Source organism: Arvicanthis niloticus, chromosome 8 (assembly GCF_011762505.2).
Source record: "Arvicanthis niloticus isolate mArvNil1 chromosome 8, mArvNil1.pat.X, whole genome shotgun sequence".
Taxonomy (NCBI): Eukaryota; Metazoa; Chordata; class Mammalia; order Rodentia; family Muridae; genus Arvicanthis; species Arvicanthis niloticus.
The window spans coordinates 5,783,458-5,802,822 of NC_047665.1; the positions used below are offsets into that span (position 1 = coordinate 5,783,458).

A 19,365-nucleotide genomic window follows, 5' to 3' on the forward strand; every position below is an offset into this window, starting at 1 on the left:
CTCACACATTAGCTATGAATAATAGGCAGAGTACCACAGCCAGAGGTCCCGGGGAGGGAGGGCCGCTCATGCCCACCACCGTTTGTTCGGCTCCTTTGGAATTTTAAAAATATTTTATGTGTATTTCACATTTAAAACTGTGACAATCTGTAGGCTGTCTTCATTTTCATAACATTTTCAGAACTTACAACATGTGAGAGAGACTGAGGCCTGCTGCAGTGACATTGAGCTGCTGTGGTCTCCAGCACACTGAGCTGTTCTGGTTGGAACCTCAGATATGGGTGGTAGTTTACCAGGGAGGGTGATGGGCACCTCTACCCTGATGGCTTCATCACTGCAGCTGCTGCTGCTGCTGCTGGCTGACTGACTTCTCACGGGACTGTTTGTAAGTTTTCTACAGAGATGCACACCTTACCTGCATAGGGTCGCCGCTTATTTCTGTCTCTCAGGATGAGCTGCCCACAGGCACCAAACACTGGAAATGACGTTTGATGGTTATAGTGTCCTTTGACTTGAACCCAGCACAGGGAATCAGAACAAGAGAAGTTATAAAAAGGGACCTCAGAAAACTCTGATGTTACAGTGTCTGTTTTAAATGTTTCCAGGAGTTTTCATTTGCACCCCACCCTGCCCCACCCCCACCACAGACAATTTTATTAGTTTAAAAGAAATGCCCAGGGCAGGCAAGTTGTATTTGTCTCTTTTAATATATTTTACTATTTTTGATAGGAAGGTCCGTGTGATGGGGCCCAAGACCTCAGCATGACTGACACCATATCAAAGGAGCACTCAGGCTGTAAAACTCAGCATGCAGACAGTACCACCTACCAAAAAACTGAAAACAAAGCCCACAGTTCTGCGAGGTCTCTAAATGTACTAACCAACTTTTTGATTTCTGAAGTTCTGCTTCTGGCTAACTTTTCTTGTTAACTGAAGTACATCAACCCAGGCCATGGCCCTTGTGTTCAAAAGCTCACTCTGAGAAAAAGCCTTGGGCATACACTGCGATCTCAAACACCAGTGTAGTCAACTGGCCAGCTTAATAAAGGCTTTCTCTTGGCTTAAACACATGTCTGAACAGTCTCTGGTAGATAACCCATAACAGTCTTTAGGCACAGAATTGCCTTTATTTGGAGTGGTAGCAATGCGGTCTTTGAGCCCAGAGATATAAATTAGACTTAAGTGTTACACTCCACTGCTGGTTCTAACAGACATCTCTACTTGGCTTATTACTATTAAGAGACACAGCAGTTTTACAGTCTTCATTTCAATGTGTAAGATCCTTTATGCTCAAGGAATAAAGCCACTCAGAAAAGTAAAAAGTTTAAAACCTTTTAAAAATGTTTGTCATTAAAGTAGAAAATGGAAATTACTTTAAAATTATTCATGGTTTATAGTTTCAAGCGTACTATAGTATATACAAAACAAAGTGTGATTTTTCAGATCCAGATAGGTAAATATTGTTCATTTGAGTTTACTTAAGCTATTTTTTTACAGTGCTGGGGATCAAGCCCAGGGCCTTGGGTGTCACCTGACCCCATGTCCCCAACTTTCAGCAGCAAATTAGAGTCATACGGTGCTTTACCTTCATGCTCCATTGGGACCCAGGTGACAGCCAAGAAGATGCATAACTAGGAGGGACAGGAATGGAGGGATGGCACAGAAAGGTTTACTTGAAGGTATTTCATAAACCAGCCCTTTTTTTTTTTTTTTTTTTTTTTTCATATTGGGAGAGGATTTATTTTATTTCTCTGACAAAAGGACCAAAACTTGACATCACCATCCAGCCATCTCCAAGCCTCCGTTGGACTCCTATGGAAGACACCCACAGAGACCTCTCCAACAGAAGACCCATAGGAAGCACTGAACTAGCCATTTGAAAATACACAGCCCTCTAATCCCAGCACCTGGGAGGCAGAGGGAGGCAGGGCTCAGAATCTGAGACCAACCTGGTCTACAGAGCCACTTACAGGACAACCAGAGAAACCCTGTCTCAAAAAAGAACAAAAGGAAAGAAGAGAACACAGCCCGGTTTTTACACTGGTTTCTTTTCCTGTGGTTACCATTTACTCAGGGTTATATAAGCCCCTCCCCAGCCACCCCCAGACAGAAGTGAGCAGAACTGGAAGCCAAGCCCACAGCACTAGAAACAGTAATATCAAAAGGAGTTAGTTAAGACTCAAGTGATTCTACAGTGAAGAACCAGAAAGGTTTGATAAAGCAAATGATTGTAGGCAAAATTGATGATTCATCGCTACTAAACCGTATAGTTTCAGTTACTTTGCCTAATTTTCCCCTCACAAAATATCCATGCAGAGAAAAGATTTTCATTCACGATTACAAACCAGTAGCCATTTGTCTGCCTTGAGAGGCAGAGCTTCTCCTGACTGAGGACTTAGCAGAATTGTTTTTTAGCATGCCTATGCTCTCTGGTCAGGAAGAGCAGGAAAGCTGAACACTGTCGTGCCCGGGTCGATCCCCTGAGGTGAGTCCCATCATCTCAAGGCTGGCAGCATCTGAACTACTTCTAGGCCTTGGCCTAAGCATCTCCTCTCACTGGACATGTTCTCAGGTAGCTCTGGGTGATTGTGGTTATGACCACCCCACCTGTAACCTTAAGAGAGAGCATTAATGGTGTTTTTCTGAACTACCAGTAAGCCTTTTTCAAAATAAAAAGTTATTTATCATTTTTTTATTCTTAAAAAATGAAAGATTTCAAATGCAACATTTTAATCACTGTAATGAGAAGGAAATGGCCATTTTAAATTACATATGGCAGTCTGTTGCTTTCCTAGAGAAACAGACAAACACACATTCAAAAGTAGTACATTGTGTGTTTAGGATGAAATTTGGGTTCACAAAGTTGCCCATTTAACTGGAATAACTTCCAGCATACATGTAGTAAAGCATTTTCTAAATGAATTGCTCTCCAATTTAGTCATATATCTTAACAACAGAGGCTACCATATTCTCTGCATTTTCATGGAACTTCTGTCAAGAAAATATTTTAAATGTGCTAAATCCACCTCAACAGACATAAGCCATACTTTGTTACTATCCTTGATTTATGAGTGAAAAACCACATTTTTCCTGGGATTTGGACCACTTGTTATTTCTTCCTTTAGCAATGGTTATGTCAGAACGACTGAACCATAGCTGGAATCATGCTATTTCCCGAAGCTGAAGAGGCCTGCTTCACTTGATGGCTCGTTTCACAGATAGGTAATCAGGCTGCCAGCACAGCCTTCATTTGGCACGCCCCGATCTACACTCAAATACAGAAGAAATCAGATCAAATTTGATGTTACCATGGTAGCTGTCCGTGTGGGTTTTCAGAGGGAGCTCCTTCCCATTAGTTTATCTAGTGATGTTAATACTCCACTTCTATATCCGAGTGCCCATGACCTGAGCAGGCAAACCATCAGGAGGCGACCCCAGGGCTAGTAGAACCTACAGTCTGAAGAGTTCTGTGGGATTGTGAACCAATAAGGAAGAAGGAAAACTTCCATATACTTCCTGAGTGAGGGCTGGGAACATAGCTCAGTGTCAGAGTGATTGTCTATGTTAAATTCCCAGTAGCTTAAAGTAGAAAATGTATGTCTTCCCTGCACCAGGCAGCTAGATATTAAAGACCTGACCAATTTTGGTTGGCCAAGTTATGCCAAACCTGGACTCCTCTGGACCAGGGACAGTAACCTGCTTAAGTTTGGGGTTTTGTTGTTACTGTTGGAAAGACACAGGGTCACTATGTAGCCCTAGCTGTCCTGGAACTATGTAGACGAGGCTGGCTTTGAACTCCCAGAGATTGACCTGCCTCTGCCTCCCGGAGTGTTGGTATTAAAGGTGTGAGCCACCATGCCCAGCCTCTGCTTAAGTTCTTTTTGTTTTAAGTTTCTTTTAAACATTTTACCTATTGCCCTCTTCCCCCCAATACACACACCCAAGTGGACACTTGGGTGAGCTGTCACAAAATACAGAACATGCCTGCCACTCAGGTTGAGAGATGACAGCAGCTCACCTAACTCTCCTGCTCTTCAAACTGCTACCTTCCATACTGGAGTACTCTGGAAGAGGGGTAGTTGTCCTTGTTAAGGTTTCTGCTTTTCCTTTTAAGTGGACTATAGTTTAAGAAAAACATTCAGTTCATAAGAAAATGGAGCAGACAGTAGAGGTTTCACATACCTACCGAATTGCACACATGTGGCTATCTCTAAAGTGTCAAACCTACTGGCTGCCAAGCTCTCATTATGTAACCCAGGCTAGCCTTGACTTTACAGTCATCAGCCTCCTGAATGCTGAGGTTACAGATGTGAGCCACCACGCCCAGCTCATTGACCTCTTTATTATCCAATGTTCATCATCATAGTTTATGTGAGGGCTTACTATCCGTGTTGTACACTCTAAGGCTCTGGACAACCATAAATGACAGTGTTGAGGATAACAGTCTCAATAAATAAAAACCCTGTGCTCTGCCTAGTCTACCCTCACTCTGGGCTAACTCTCATCGATCACCTGTTGTATGATTGTTTCCATAGTAGCTGATCATCTCCTGTACCCCAAATGTCATGTAGTTAAAAATTACCATGTAAGACGTAGTATATATCCTCATGAGACGGTCCTTTTCCATTATAAGATTACATGAACACTACCTATAGTACTTCACATATCAGAAGTCAGCTGCATGGCCCTGACAGCCACAGAGCCCGCCCCTCAATGTGTAATAGATTAGCGCTCCACAGAAAAGGACTCCTTCAGTTATACCTCACGCTCCACAGTGGGACAGCTTCAGCTCTGCTCTCTGCACTCCATAATCCCTCTGCCTCAGCTTCACTGGCTAACAGGTGAGACTGGTTCCGCTCCAGTGTCCCACCCACCAGAGCTGGGAAGTTTCATCCGCATGGCTCAAACACATCATCGGCACCAAGTGCTGGAGATGCTACCTGCTAGCATCAGGGTGGAGGGTGGACTCTAGGATGCTAGCATCAGGGTGGAGGGTGGACTCTAGGATGCTAGCATCAGGGTGGAGGGTGGACTCTAGGATGCTAGCATCAGGGTGGAGGGTGGACTCTAGGATGCTAGCATCAGGGTGGAGGGTGGACTCTAGGATGCTAGCATCAGGGTGGGCCAGTTGGTCTCTAGTCCTGGCACAGTCTTCTTGGAGGCCTCTCTACCCAGGCAAAGGAGCTTCATTCCCTTCTCTTTAACTTCCATTTACTACCCTTCATATCTTTATATTTCTTGATTTGTGCTCTTATTTGCATGGGGTACTTCTCTCTGATAGTTCCTGGATAAAGCAGAAGGGAATCAGAATATTTAAGATTTTGGCTGGAAAGATAGCTCAGCTGTTAAGAACACTTGCTTATACTGGTTACTTTATGTCAGCCTGACAGGAGCCATAGTCATGCTTCCAGTAAGATCAGGCTGTAGGCAGGCCTGTAGGGCATCTTCTCATTAGTGATTGATGGGAGAGGGCATACCCCATTGTGGGTAGTTGTAGGCCTCCGACCCGACTCGGCTGGCCTCAGCCTCTGGTATCAGCTACTAGTAAATAGTGCACTGCGCATGCATCAACTCAGTTTGGCGCCAAACCCCTCCCGAACAGGGTATGCTAATGGGGTACCACTACCACAATCCTGACCAATCACTCCCTCCCAGGTGGGGTATGCTAATGAGGCACTGCAGTTCTGACCAATTGTGCACCTCCACGCGCTCCCCCCCTCCCCCCAGGGCTAAGGGTATATAAGCAGCTCGCCCTGGGCATTCGAGGTCTCCTCCTGAAAGAAACTAAAAGAGCGCTTCTGCAATAAAGGCTGTTGAGAAGGATCCGGTTGTTCGCATCTTCCTTGCTGGTCGAGTGGGGCGCGACAGGTAGTGCCATCCTTGGGCTGATGGTCCTGTGTTCTACAAGAAAGCAAGCTGAGCAAGCCATGGGGATCAAGCCAGTAATCAGCACCCCTCCGTGGCCTCCTGACTGACTGACTGACTGGCCCCATTGCATTTAGACAGGAGCACTTACCAAGTAAAACTCACTTCGTTGCCCAGGATTAAATAAGGGAAGGTGTGGGGTTCCCTTCAGGAGCTGCTACCATTGACCTGAGAACCTTCTGCCAGGCCCCACCTCTTTAAGGTTCAGCCACCTGTGAACAGCACTGCCTTGACAACAAAGCCTTTAACATGGGGACTCTGGAAGACCAAGAGCTCTCTTTCATATAGACACATGTAGGGGAGAGTCAGACATTCCAACAAGGATATGTTCTGAAAGCCACATGGTGGGCTGATTTAGTCACTGTACAGCATAGAGGCCACTAACACAGACTAAGATAGCTAGATGTCATTAGACAACATTACGTTGCTCGGCTGTTGTTGTTTGGATGAATTTTTATTTCTCTGAGACAGAGTCTTGATTGCCTCAAATTCTCTTTGTAACTTAGACTAGCAGCAAACTCATGATCCTCCTGCCTCCACCTCCTCTGGAATAGTACCTAGGCAGCACCCTACAACTCAGTCTTAGGAGACCACTGTTGAGTGTGGTGTGTCGTGAGCCAGGACAGTGCATGGCTACATATAAGCAATAAAACGTGGATACTCCTTTCAAACTCCTTACTGCCTCTCAATTCTTTGACCCTTTCCTCTCATCAAAGAACCGTGGACCCCGTGGTCCTTCACTGTTAGTCAGCTATCATTATAACAGAAGCTGAGGAGGTTGGCTTTTAAAGAGAGAGGATTAATTCTGGCTCATGGTTTTATGGGCTCTGGTGCAAGGCTTTGCTTTGAGGCCTGTGGTGAGCATTGTGGCAGGGAGCAAAGTCCCGAACTGCTCACTTCACAGCCAGAAAAGAACAACAGCAACAAAGACTGAAGTGGGGGCCAGAGTCCACTTATCTTTTGAAGATATGCCCTTAGACTCTGCGTACCCAGCCTTTACTGGGTATACCTTTGGGGCCCTCAGGATCTGTACTGTAGCACTCAGTCCTTCTCGTGCCCACTCCTGGCACCCGACATTACTCACAGCTACAGACTCCTACTCAACTGTGCTGTATTTAGGGCATTCCCTACAGGACTCAGGTTCTAAAAACGACTTAACCTGGTCAGATGCACCAGTTTAGAAACCTTACTGTATTTTATGTTTGCATATATTTGCCTGTGCATGTATCTGTGCACCACACTCATGACCAGATCTACTGATCTCCTGGAGTTACAGGTGTTTGTGAGCCATCATGGGGGTGCTGGGAATCAGACCCACACAGGTCCTCTGAAGAGTGGCAAGTTCCCTTAACCACTGAGCCACCTCTCCAGACCCAACTTTACTGTATTTCTCGATGGCTCTTCCTCTCTCAGCCTTCCCTCTTACCATGCCTGACAGTAATGTTCCCTTTGTCTCTATACCAACACTCATCCTCCTCCTCTGTTCTGCTCCTGGCCACCTCCCCGTCCTGATCAGGGCCCAGACTGGGTACTCAGTGCCAGAGCTTGAACTGGGAAAGAATGCAGACTAATCGACTAGTCTCTGTAAATTCTTGACCCTCCACTAAAGGTTTCCTTGTGTCTTGAAAGCTTGGTCTGCTCACTTTTCTCCACACAGGCATGCCGAATTCTCTTCTTTATGACTTTTAGTTGATGCCATGTTAACTATAGGAGGCCAAATGGCCACAACAAATGGACCCTAGAGCCTTAAGGCTCTAAGTCAATACAAATCCATGTCATTCACATAATTGAGTATTCTGGGCCAAGAAGGGGAAGCTCTTCCTCCAGACACTTTCTTGTGGTTTTACCAACTGCAGTAGTAACTGCTCGAAGTAATCTGGATAATTGAAGCAGAGTATGTCTTGGATCCAGCTGGCAGAATGAAGAAACACCTAGAGGAGGTAAAGGGTCCTGCCTGGCAGTGGCAGGCATAGTTCCTGCTCATTTTTTATGGGAAATAATGCATAGGAGCGCTAACCCAAAGAGGCTGAGGAAAGGAATCTGTGTTCAGGGGCACAAATGTGACAGACGATTTGCCGTCCTGCAAGATGACCTTGCTCTAGGAACACTCTGTTCTTGATCTATCAATCCACCCACATACTTCAACATGCCCTGTGTCTCTAGGCAACCCTGAGCTGGAAAGTAAGAGTCTCTAAAGCCCTCAGCAGAGCAAACATGGCTGTTGTGGTGATCATGGCAGCCAATCACAACCCACGTGAATGGTTTTCCCTCATGCTGTGCAGCTCCACAGTGTGTAGTTCTGACCCACGCTCCCAGGCCCAGCTTTGATGAGACTGCAGTCCCCTGCCTCGGTGCTTTACTCAAGTGTCCCTCTCTTCCTCCCTGCCTGACCCCGTATCCTCCGTTGACTTTCCTCATCTAGAGCTGAGCTTCCCAAAATCTGATGGGGTCACCTCCTGGAATTTCTTTGAGGTTGCAGATTCCAACAGGCAGATCTGCGTTGGGCCTGAGATCCACAGGTTTCTAACAGACTTGCTGGTGACACACATGCAGCCATTCCTGGGGCAGCAAGACTCCAGTGATGATGTATCTGGAGACTGAGTCTGCCCCCTTCTCTCATAGCAATACTCTGCTGGGCTGAGGAGTTTCCAATCTGTTTTCTTTTGTGGGGTGTGTGTGTTGTTCATGTACATGCAGGGGGATGTGGTTATCATTCTTCACGTGCTATCTTTTTGTGGGAAGTGGGAGGGTAGCTAACAAGACTGAGGGATCCACCTGTTCCTGCCTGCTAATCTTTGGGACAAGAACTTGTTGTTGCCACGCTGGGAGTTTTTTTACATTTATTCTGGGGCTAGAACTCGAGCTAACCACTTAAGAACTATTTATTCCCCAGCTCCCAGTGTACTGTCCACGTTCAGTTTTTTCAGCTGTTTCAGAACTGCTTTAACTTCTTATGGCCACATCTATTTGGCTGCCTTCCACCCCTTCCTATCTAAACTGCTCGTCTTTTCTCAAAAAGTAGCTGTTCCCTCCTCTTCCAAGTGTTCATGTTCCCTCTTACAATCATCCGGTCTCAAGATCTCATTTCCTCTCTTCCCAATCAGATGTTCAAATCCTGTAGAATGCACCTTCACATCACTTCTCAGTCATTTAAAATTCTTCCTGCCTTCCCTTTATCTCAGTCTGGACCCCCTCCTGTGGGCCCCGTCCCCCTCCCCCCATCAATCTTTCTGTGCAACCACTGGCGTTGGACTCACTTTCTGATCACTTCCTTCCCAAGTGTTGGGGGCTCATAGACATGTGTCCTCACCCTTCGATAGCTCATCTTTTATTACGGTCTGCCTGGTCTACACGCAGGGCTGCCAGTTTCCCATCTCTAACATCTGCAGTAGTTACAAAGCAAAAGCCATCATTTCTCCAAACTTGTAACCCTAAAAAATCAAATACTGCCTTGAACACCAATCCTTACACTTGGAACTCTTCCCTCCCCCCCCCCCTCCCATTTTCAGTCTTCTCGGCCACTTGTCAACACCTCCAATCTCATTGTGGAACGCAGCGTCCAATGGCCTCCATCCAAGGTCTCCCCGCAAAACCCCACCTCTTCCCAGGCCAAGTCCAAACGCCTCCTCCCTCAGGCTGCCCCACAGATGCTCGCAGACCTCGGATCCGGAGTAGCATTCTATTTTTCCACAGTGCCCTAGGGTGCTCTAGCGTTTGCTGTGATTCTCTGCTTCGCTCCCTACTGTGTCCCCCACGTCCCACCCGCAGCGGTGACTTGCGCGGGACAGCGACGAGCAGCGCGCACGGCTGAGCTCCAGCTTTGCCGGCAGCCGACGGGCTTGGGTAAGCCGCTTAACTTTGCAAAACTAGAGCGGCCCCGTAGGTGCTCGGGGCGGCCGGACCGAGCGGTCCCGTGCTCCCCGGGGAATCCGAGGCCGTCCGGCTGTTTGCATCTCGTGCGGCACCGCCCTCTCTCGCCGACTGGAGGTCCGCCTCCGCCCACGGGCCTCCCCACAGCCCAGCGATCCCGCCGCGCGGCGCCCGCGGCGGCCTACGCCTCCTCCCGGAAGGCCTCCCACCTTCCCGGCTCCGCGACCCCGAGGACCGCGGAGCCGCCGCCTACGCGAGCCGTTTGGACCCTGCGCGGCCCCCGTAGCGCGGCTCCTCCAGCAGGTGGTTCTGGTCCTCCGCGGTCCGTCACCCGCGGACCTCTCCTCAGCGTCCGCGTCCGCCGCGCTGCGACCCTCAGGAAAGAAGTCCCGCGCGCCCGGCCGCGGCGGGCGCCAGGCCTGCGGGTCCGCCCCGCCCCGCCCTCCGCGCGCCGCCGCCCTCCGCGGGCCCGTTACTGCGGACGCCCCGCGGCCCGCGCCCAACGCCCGGGGGCAGCGCGGGAGCGGCGGGGAGACGGGAGCGGCCGCGCCGCGGCGAGGCCCGGTGAGTCCGCGGAGCCCCGCAGCTCGCGGCTGAGGCGACGCGGCCGAGTGCGGCCTGAGGCGGCGAGCGGAGCGGGCCGGGCGGCGGGAGAGGCGGGAGGGCCGCGGAGGCTGCGGGGGAGTGCGGGCCGCAGGCCTGGTCCGCCGCGGCCGCGGGAGTGACAGGTGCGGCCGCCCGCTCGGGAATCCCCGGGGCGCCCACCCGACGCCGGTGTCGCTTGCAGGCTTGGACGCCGCGTCTCGGCAGCAGCGGAGGCTCGCCCACCCCGCGCTCTTTCTCCGGGTACTTCGCGAACAAGTTTTGGAGCACCCGGAACCGCTGGTGCGTGAGATTTGGCTTCGGTTCCCGAAGGAGGAGTGAGGGACCGCACGCCGCCCTTCCTCCCGGCAGCCCGAGGTAGACGCGCAGGCTCTCGCACAGCCTTTGCTGTCGAGGCTTCTAACAGCTACGCGCGGCGGCGGTGGGGTGCCAGCCTTGGGGTGCTCGTAAACACGGAGCAGTCGGGGCAAAAGTTTAGTCCATTGTCTGCCCCGCTCCCTCCTTTTGCCACATTTCTCAGTTGATGTCGGCGGAGAGTTCTAGCGAGAGCCAGAGACGCTGAAAAAAACCACGCAGTTGTTCTGCAGCCTCGCCTGTTTACATGAAGGTGCTTGCGCCTGTAACAGCAATGAAGTTAAGCTCTGAGGAACTACGGCAAGACCGCAATACTATGTTGAGAATCTTCCTAGAAAACCTAGGGTTTCCCTACACTACTTGATGCCACTGAAAATGCTTAGTCTAAGCCTGTTGAATGAGATTTTCATTTACGATCAAAACACACTTGTATAATACTAACCTAGGGGCTTCTAGCAACCACTGTAGAGCAAGAACCTACGCGTGGATCGGAGGGACATTGTGTGCAAGTGAAAATCACCTTTGCACTTCATGACCGAATTCCTTAGTACATGTCGGTAGTTTGGTTTTTTTTTTTTTTTTTTTTTTTTTTAAACGTTCCCAACCCACAGAAGTTGAGAGCTGCAGATTAGAGAAGGAAGGCTGTACCTAACCAGTGTACGTGTTGCGGGGCTGGAGCTGAAACTCGGGTATACCTCTAAGTTTATATCGATTTCGATAAGTGTGTTGGAAGCACAAGTTTCAGAATGCCGTTGGTCTTTGATCCCCGTAACCTTAAGTTCTAAGAAGTCAAAACGACGACAGTCTGACAGTCACGGAGATTAGGGAGACCTAGCCTTGCTTATACTCTCATCTTGTAATTTGTGGGGACAGTGCTTGGAACCGAACCCAAGGCCTTTTGTAGTCATAAGTCATCAGTCTGTTGTGTTTAATCTGTTAGATTCCACCAAGGCCTGTCTAGCTGGACATCGTGATGTATACCTGTATTTTCAGGACTAAGGAGCCTGGGACAGGAGGAGTGACAGTTGATCCCAGTGCAGGCTACATGGGGAGAGAGACCCTCTGTCAAAGCAAATGGCCATATTAACTGATGACATTTACATTGTATAGTTTCTTTTTGGAGCAAGCTAGGTGGTTGACAGTATTGATCGACAGTAACTACTGTTCAGTTTTAAAAGGGCTAAAATTGCTATTGAGTAAAAATTATATACTTGAGTTCCCCTGGACTGAGTTATTTCCTGACTCTAGTGATGTCATAGAAGAAGGAGCTCATGATGGCTGTGGCCCTTCCAAGAGACAGATGGTTTATAAATCTTGCTCGGTGTGGCTTAGCCTCCAACTTACTAACAGCAGCTTGGCTCACACCCTCACCTTTTAAAAATCAGCAGTTTGACACAAAACCCAAAGCCTCCTGGGAAAACAAGATTCCTAGAAAAAAACAGGAGTTGTGGGAAGGGCTTCGTTGTGAGGTGGCGCTGTTAGAGAGGTGGCTTTGAGCTGATTGTGTGCACCCTCAGTATTCTAGTTCAGAGCAGATTCCAGTGCTTGGAGAATGTAATTAGGCCCCAACAGTAACCTTGAGATCAGCAGTAACTTACTTAATGTTACTTCTTTTTTTTTTTTTTTTTCTGAGACAGTTTTCTACTGTATAACCCAGGCTAGCCTTGAACCTACGACTTTCCCTCCTGCCTTAGCCCTCCAGTACTGAGACTGCAGATGTACCCATTACAACTGGCTGATAAATTTATCTAATAATGACTGTGCCAAGTCCTTGATTTTTATTTTATTTTATTTTATTTTATTTTTTTGAACACAAGAGACCTGTGTTGTTCAGCATTTTTAAAAATCGGGACAGTAGGGAGATAGATACAGTGATCGCTAGTGTAAGGTGTCCACTGAAGAACAGAAGTAAATGTAATGTAGGAATGTTAAAGAGAGCCAGTGGTTACCAAGAGGGCAGAACAGAGTTGACTTGCAATGGAGCTAAATTTGAAGAATGGAGAAGTTCTGAGTGGAGGAGACAGACGTTCCAGACCCCAGGAACAAGTTATACCCTGAGCAGTCTGTTTCCTCAAAGAATGGGAAAGCGCGAGGCACCACTGTAGTGAGTAAACGAACTGACTTTGACTGTAGCCGTGAATTAACCCACAGCTGTATTCCTTTGCTCTATGCCGGTCCCCAGTAACCACACAGAGTAACAGTATTTATTTAAAACTGCACCTCAATAGCTGAGCAGTCAGTGATCAACCTTTACTTTTATGCTAATCTGGCTCTCTCCCAGCTCCATCCCATGATACTTGCATATTATTATTGATCTGGCTCTCTGGGCTTCGGGTGTGTTTCCATGGTCTCTCTCCAGACCCCTTCCTCATGGCTCCATGTCCTCATGGTCCTCGCTGATCTTGGTCTCCCTCTCTGCTTCCTCTGGTTGGTGGACTTCCTGCCCTATTGTTGATTCTGTCCAGCCATTGGATGATCAGCCTTTATTGAGAAGGCAGAGGATAAATGGTAAAAGCTGTTTATATAGACTTGAGACAGGAATTCTTGGTATAAGCATTTCGATGCCATGTCCATATTGAAACAAGACATGAGGGCAGAGACAGTATGTCTCTGTGTAGCTTTGGCCGTCCTGGAACTCACTCTGGAGGCCAGGCAGGCCTCAAACTCACAGATATTCATTCACCTGCCTCTGCCTCCAAGGACTAAGATTAAAGACGTTCACCACCACCACCACCACTACCTGGCATGAATCCTGGTCTTAAAAAAGAACAGGGACCACTAAATCCTGTTATTTTAGCTTTGGAAGACTGAGTAGAATAATGCTTTCTTTGTCTTTGATGTATTTGCTATATTAAATATTTAACTAACTGACAATTTATTATATTGTACTATTCTGGCCTTTCTTTTTCTCCGCACGTGCGGGTGCGCATGCACGCACACAGGTTAACCCTGAGAAAAGAAGGAGTCATCATTGCTCATGAATACCCCCTTGTTCTCCCTTTGAAACACTTGTAACATTTTAACATTCGAGCTGCTGAGGTGATGCAATGTTCTTAGCCAGTGTGCTCTGTCTTATAAGTGATTATTGTGTTCTTTTCTCAGTTGAAAGATTTATTCTATCTCTTGGTGCCTTTTGTATCTCACTCATTGTGGAAAAACTTCTGTGTGTCCACTGTGTCAGTCAATCAGTCCCTGCTGTAGCTGTGGGTCTTGGGGAACCCCAGGCCTCTGCTGCAGTACACTAGTGTGCTCGTCAGGCCTCCTGATGGGGCTTTGCTGACTCTATTCTTACTTATTGCCTGCAAGCTTTTTTCTTTTATTTCAAAGGTTAAAGCCTTAGTTTTTAGATGAGGCAAATGTTGGTTTGAATTTCAGAACATATTTTACAGTGGAGTCATTGTGCTTAGTCACATTTTATTTTATTTATTTATTTTTTTTTTTTTAGGTTTATTTATTTATTTATTTATTTGGAGACAGGGTTTCTCTATGTAGCTCTGGCTGTCCTGGAACTCACTCTGTAGACCAGGCTGGCCTCGAACTCAGAAATCCGCCTGCCTCTGCCTCCCAAGTGCTGGGATTAAATGCATGCACCACCCCTGCCCAATCTTAGTCACATTTTAAATAGTTGTCCCACATCCTAAGTCCTCTGCAAGAGGTGTTTTAGACTAGATATTTATGAACATTGAACTCACACAAGGCATTACAGTCAGATAATAGCAGTAACTACCAACATTTAAGAACATATGCTGCTCAGACACAGTGTATACATACTGACTACGGAGAGTCTCGCCAAGACTAAGAGCAACACTGATTGAGTGGTTGGCATGCCTTTTTAATAAAACACCAGTAGTCTATACCTGCTAGAGCCAATGACCTTGTCAGCCAAAGGCCTTTGACAGCATTGACAGTAATGGGCATGGATTCCATGGTTGAGGGAATTTAAGTCCTTTCTTTTTTTTTAAGTTAGTTGTAAGCATCAGTCTTTATACTCAAAGTCCACATTTTGATATAAGAGTGTTCTTTTCTATTCTTGTCTTGTTTTCTTGAAGTTGGGGGAGAGCATGCAGCTGCAAGAGTGGTCTTGTGTATAATGACAGATGCTGGTCCTCTCATGGCAGAGCATCGTGATGTGGCACCTGTCCCATGAGTGTATAAACACCACAGAAGTGTTTAAAGAAAAGTTAATGACTTTTAAAACCAGTTGTGGGAATGAGCATTGTGTATTGATTATAGTCCTGTATTATTACCTATGAAATAAATAAAACCCACATATTCTTTTGAATAACCTTATGTTGTTTAGTTTAGTTAAAAAAAATATGTTAATGCTAGTGGGATTGTGGGTACAATCCAAATACTACCAGATCTGATGTCAGGAGAAATGTATTTTATATGTATGGCTGCTGTAGAAAGTAGAGTAATTTTCTTCAATGTGTTTTGTTTTCTTCTTCCTCCTCTTCTTCCTCCTCTTCTGCCTCTCCCTCCTCCCCTCCCACTGCCCACAGGAGTTACTGTTGCCTAAGCGTTTAACGCCCCAGTTCTGAGCCATGGCCTCAGCAGTCCTCAGCTCTGTGCTCACAACTGCCTCGCGCTTTGCCCTGCTACAAGTGGACAGTGGCAGTGGCTCTGATTCTGAGCCTGGGAAAGGCAAAGGCCGGAGTAATGGGAAGTCTCAAACTCTGGGAAATAAATCAACCTCAAATGAGAAGAAACGGGAGAAGAGGAGAAAAAAGAAGGAGCAGCAGCAGAGTGAAGCAAACGAGGTAGCCATGGCCGTTCTGTGTCCCGGGGCTGGGAGCACATGCATCAGCCTCACTGTGCAGACAGAGGTAGCCATGGCCGTTCTGTGTCCCAGGGCTGGGGGGCACATGCATCAGCCACACTGAGCATTCACTGTGCCCATCACAGGACACAGTTTCCTGGTAAACATACGCCTGCCTGAACCCACAGCCAACACTGCAGACATTTTTCCTGACTGGAGCAGCTTGTGTGTTCACGCTATAAAATTAAGACAGAGAAGTCATAAAGGGGGGCAGCCTGTGCCTGTAGCCCTAGCTTCTCAGGAGACTAAGCTGAGCTTGAACAAGCCTGGACAGGATAGTGAAACTTTGTGTGGTAAACAAATTAATAAATTTAAAAGGAAAGATAAATAAAATTCACAAGTAACTTTCAGTTGTGTAAGCTAATATAAGGAGTATCTAGACTAGAAATATTTTAAAATTAAAATCACTAGTATTGATGTGCTGAATTTTAATATATTTTGTACTTATTTCTTAGCTCAGGAATCTTGCTTTCAAGAAAATCCCACAGAAATCCTCCCATTCTGTTTGCAATGTTCAACATGAGCTTTCAGTGCCAAACCCAGCACAGAAGGAATCACGGGAAGAAAACTGGCAGGAATGGAGACAGAGAGATGAGCAGGTACAGCTGAGTACATCCTGCTGTCTCTCCACTCGAGGGAACGTTAAGATGGCAGCACCCCTGAGTGCTTGTGCCATAGTGCTGGGTGACTCCTGGGCAAAGCTTTGATGAAGCTTGTGGACTGTGTGGACTGTGCGTGTCAGAGTGCCCAGTGCAGAGCAGTGTGGACTGTGCGTGTCAGAGTGCCCAGTGCAGAGCAGTGTGGACTGTGCGTGTCAGAGTGCCCAGTGCAGAGCAGTGTGGACTGTGCGTGTCAGAGTGCCCAGTGCAGAGCAGTGTGGACTGTGCGTGTCAGAGTGCCCAGTGCAGAGCAGTGTGGACTGTGCGTGTCAGAGTGCCCAGTGCAGAGCAGTGTGGACTGTGCGTGTCAGAGTGCCCAGTGCAGAGCAGTGTGGACTGTGTGTATCAGAGTGCCCAGTGCAGAGCAGTTAAAGGTGTTCTTTGTGTGAGGGTTCTGGGACTCAAACCTAGGGCCTTTGGCACTAGGCAAGTGCTCTTACTCTTGACCTACAACTCTAGCCCTAGTTGTTTGTTTGTTTTTAGTTCATCTACTGTTTGTAAATGAAAGAGTGTTAGAAACGTAGAGAAATATACTCAACTTATTTCAACTTTCAAAGGGCTAGGGAAAGTGGTTAAAAAACATTTGTTCAAATTTTAAAAAAACTCAGATATATAGGGCTACAAATCCATTAAAAATATGTAATAACAGTTGTGATTAAACAGAGACTTTGGGATAAAACTTCCTTTGTAACTGTGTGAAACTGTTGATGGCATGCTGCTTCTGTTGGCCTATTTATATGGTATCTTATTCTATGTCTCTTAAGGGGTCATTAAGAGAGAACACATGAGGGAAGGAAGGCACAGAATGTGTGTGAGAATGTGAGTGTGCACGTGTGTATGCACGTACATTCATAGGAAATGAACATTGTTTATTTGCATATTTATTAAACTATAATTTGATCCATAGGAAAATAGGCATTATTTTTAGACAGATATTTGATCCATTTAATGGATTTTCCTATCATTCTTGTGTTACCATTTTAAAGGACGTAGAGAAAGCGGGTTGTGGTGGTGCACATATGGAATCCAAACATCTAACCATGTAGGAAACTGAGGCAAGAAGCTCTTCAGTTCCAGCCCAGCCTGGGAAACAAGGCCAGAGCCTGTCTCTAAAGCAAAGCAGACTCACAGGCAGACGGCGCTTGAGTACATTCTTCATGTGAACTGTGTTCAGTCTGTTCTCGCTAGGCTCCCGCACTGTCCAAGACTCGGTATTGTGAGTACCAGTTACTGCTCAGGAGCCACACAGTGATGCTGTTAACATTTCCCGATAGTGACATGCCGATGGGCAGTGACAGGACTCACCATTGTCTTCACCAGAGAGAACTTCTCCCAATAGCCAAAGGGAAACTGATGGAGAAAAATGACTCAGATTTACACCAAGAGCAGTGTATGACCTTGAACACAGCCTCCGATGACCTTTCATTTTCTATATTTGCTGTCACAGTGATCAGGTGGCTCTGAAAAGAAAACAGATCACGTAGTTCCGGACCTTAGGAGTTTATATTGGTGTGTTGTTGAACATGTAGAAAGACCCGGAACCTTAGAACTCGTGCTTAGAAGGAAAGTCAAGTCTTGCACTGTGTACCAGGATTGATTGTCTTAGTATTCCAGGAGACAGAGCACTTTGTGAGCGGTTGGAAGCATTGTATTCCAGCAGTAACGTTCTAGAATTCTAGTCCTTTTTCCACCTCCTTTAAGTAGTAACATACAATTTATTTTCAGAGAATATTCAGTATATCCCAATTAAGGTTCCTTTTTGGTTTGAAATTTTGTTTCGCTCATTTTTGTTTAGTTGTACACTAGTTTATGTTAATAAAAAAGCAAACAAGGGCTACGTGGGAGTCTTGCTTGATGCTATCGTACACTTTCTCTCTGCTTTTTAATCACTCTGTAGGCCAGTTGTCAGCACACTGCAGGCACACAGGGAAGGACAGTCTGACTGACGGTTCAGTGGGACGCAGGTTCCAGGGAAAGCCATGGGGGCTTGCTTGGTTGCTTGGTTGCTTGAGTTTTGTTTTTTTCTACTTCAGATTTCATTTGTAGGCCAAGTGGATCTATTTGTGACCCATGTAGTCTATGTAGTGACTTCCAGGACAGCTAAGGATATATAGTGAGACCTTCTCTCTTAAAAACACAAAACACACATACTCTCTCTTTCTCTCTTATGGTTTTATCAAAATGATCTGGCTTAACAGTCTGATTCTGTGAGTTACTGGGAAATCATAGTATCTTGCAAGGCTTCCTAGTGTGTCCTGCCATCTGACGCACTGAGGCCTCAGCCCAAGTGTACAAATGCCACATTACAAGTAATCACAAAGGTCTTCTCACAGTTAAATGTTAAAAATAGGATTATAGTGGTACATTAATCAGCTTTGTTAGAATAAATTTAGATTTGTTACTTTTTTAAAGATCATCATATATTTTAACTTATGAGCAAATATTTTGTACTCAGTTTATATAGAGAAATTAATTTATACTTTCTTTTTTAATGTGGCAAATATGTATAAATCTTATTTTTAGATTATTATTTTTATTATCTGTATAATGATTTGGGAATTTAAAATATTTATGAGGATTTTGCCTGCATATACATAAGCATATCACGTGTGTACCTAGTGCTTACAGAAGCTAGATGAGGGTATTGCATCCTCTGGAACTGGAATGAACCACCATGTGGGTGCTGGGGATGGGTCCTCTGCAAGAGCAGCCAGTGCTCATAACCACTGAGCCACCTCTCCAGGCTCCTAGGATTAAATTGTAAAGTGCTGTTAACTGGAATTGCATTATTCCTCAGTCCCCTAGTGTTATTGTATATATTGTAGTTTACTGTGGGCTTCCTTAGATTCTTGCATGCAGTTTCCTTTACCAGTTTAATTCTCATTGAATTTCAGTTAGTGTTTTTCTGTGTAAAGCTAACTGGCTTTATTGTTTTTGTCTTGGTGAGGGATTAAATGAGATGCTTTTTCTTTTTTCTTTTTCTTTTTTCTTTTTTTTTTTTTTTCCGAGACAGGATTTCTCTATGTAGTCCTGGCTGATGAGATGCTTTTTAAGGGATGACTTCACTCAGTTTAATTTGTAGAGTTTAATGGTAACAGTTTTCCAGTTTTTAAGATAGCCTTTACCCATTCCTTT

The 19,365-nt window shown here is 46.2% G+C and overlaps 1 protein-coding gene across 4 annotated transcripts in view; it reads left to right on the forward strand.

Moving 5' to 3' along the window:
• Positions 1–9,581: 9,581 nt before the first annotated feature.
• Gkap1 (G kinase anchoring protein 1) overlaps positions 9,582–19,365 on the forward strand; it is a 37,716-nt gene continuing 27,932 nt past the window's right edge. Inside the window, exons 1-3 of one of the 4 annotated variants that reach the window (XM_076938913.1) lie at positions 9,582–9,768; positions 15,255–15,512; positions 16,027–16,170. In XM_076938913.1, coding sequence (XP_076795028.1) covers positions 15,297–15,512; positions 16,027–16,170 — 360 coding nt within the window. In that variant the 5' untranslated portion in view covers positions 9,582–9,768; positions 15,255–15,296. The other 3 variants (XM_076938914.1, XM_076938912.1, XM_076938911.1) reach the window with 3 other exon arrangements.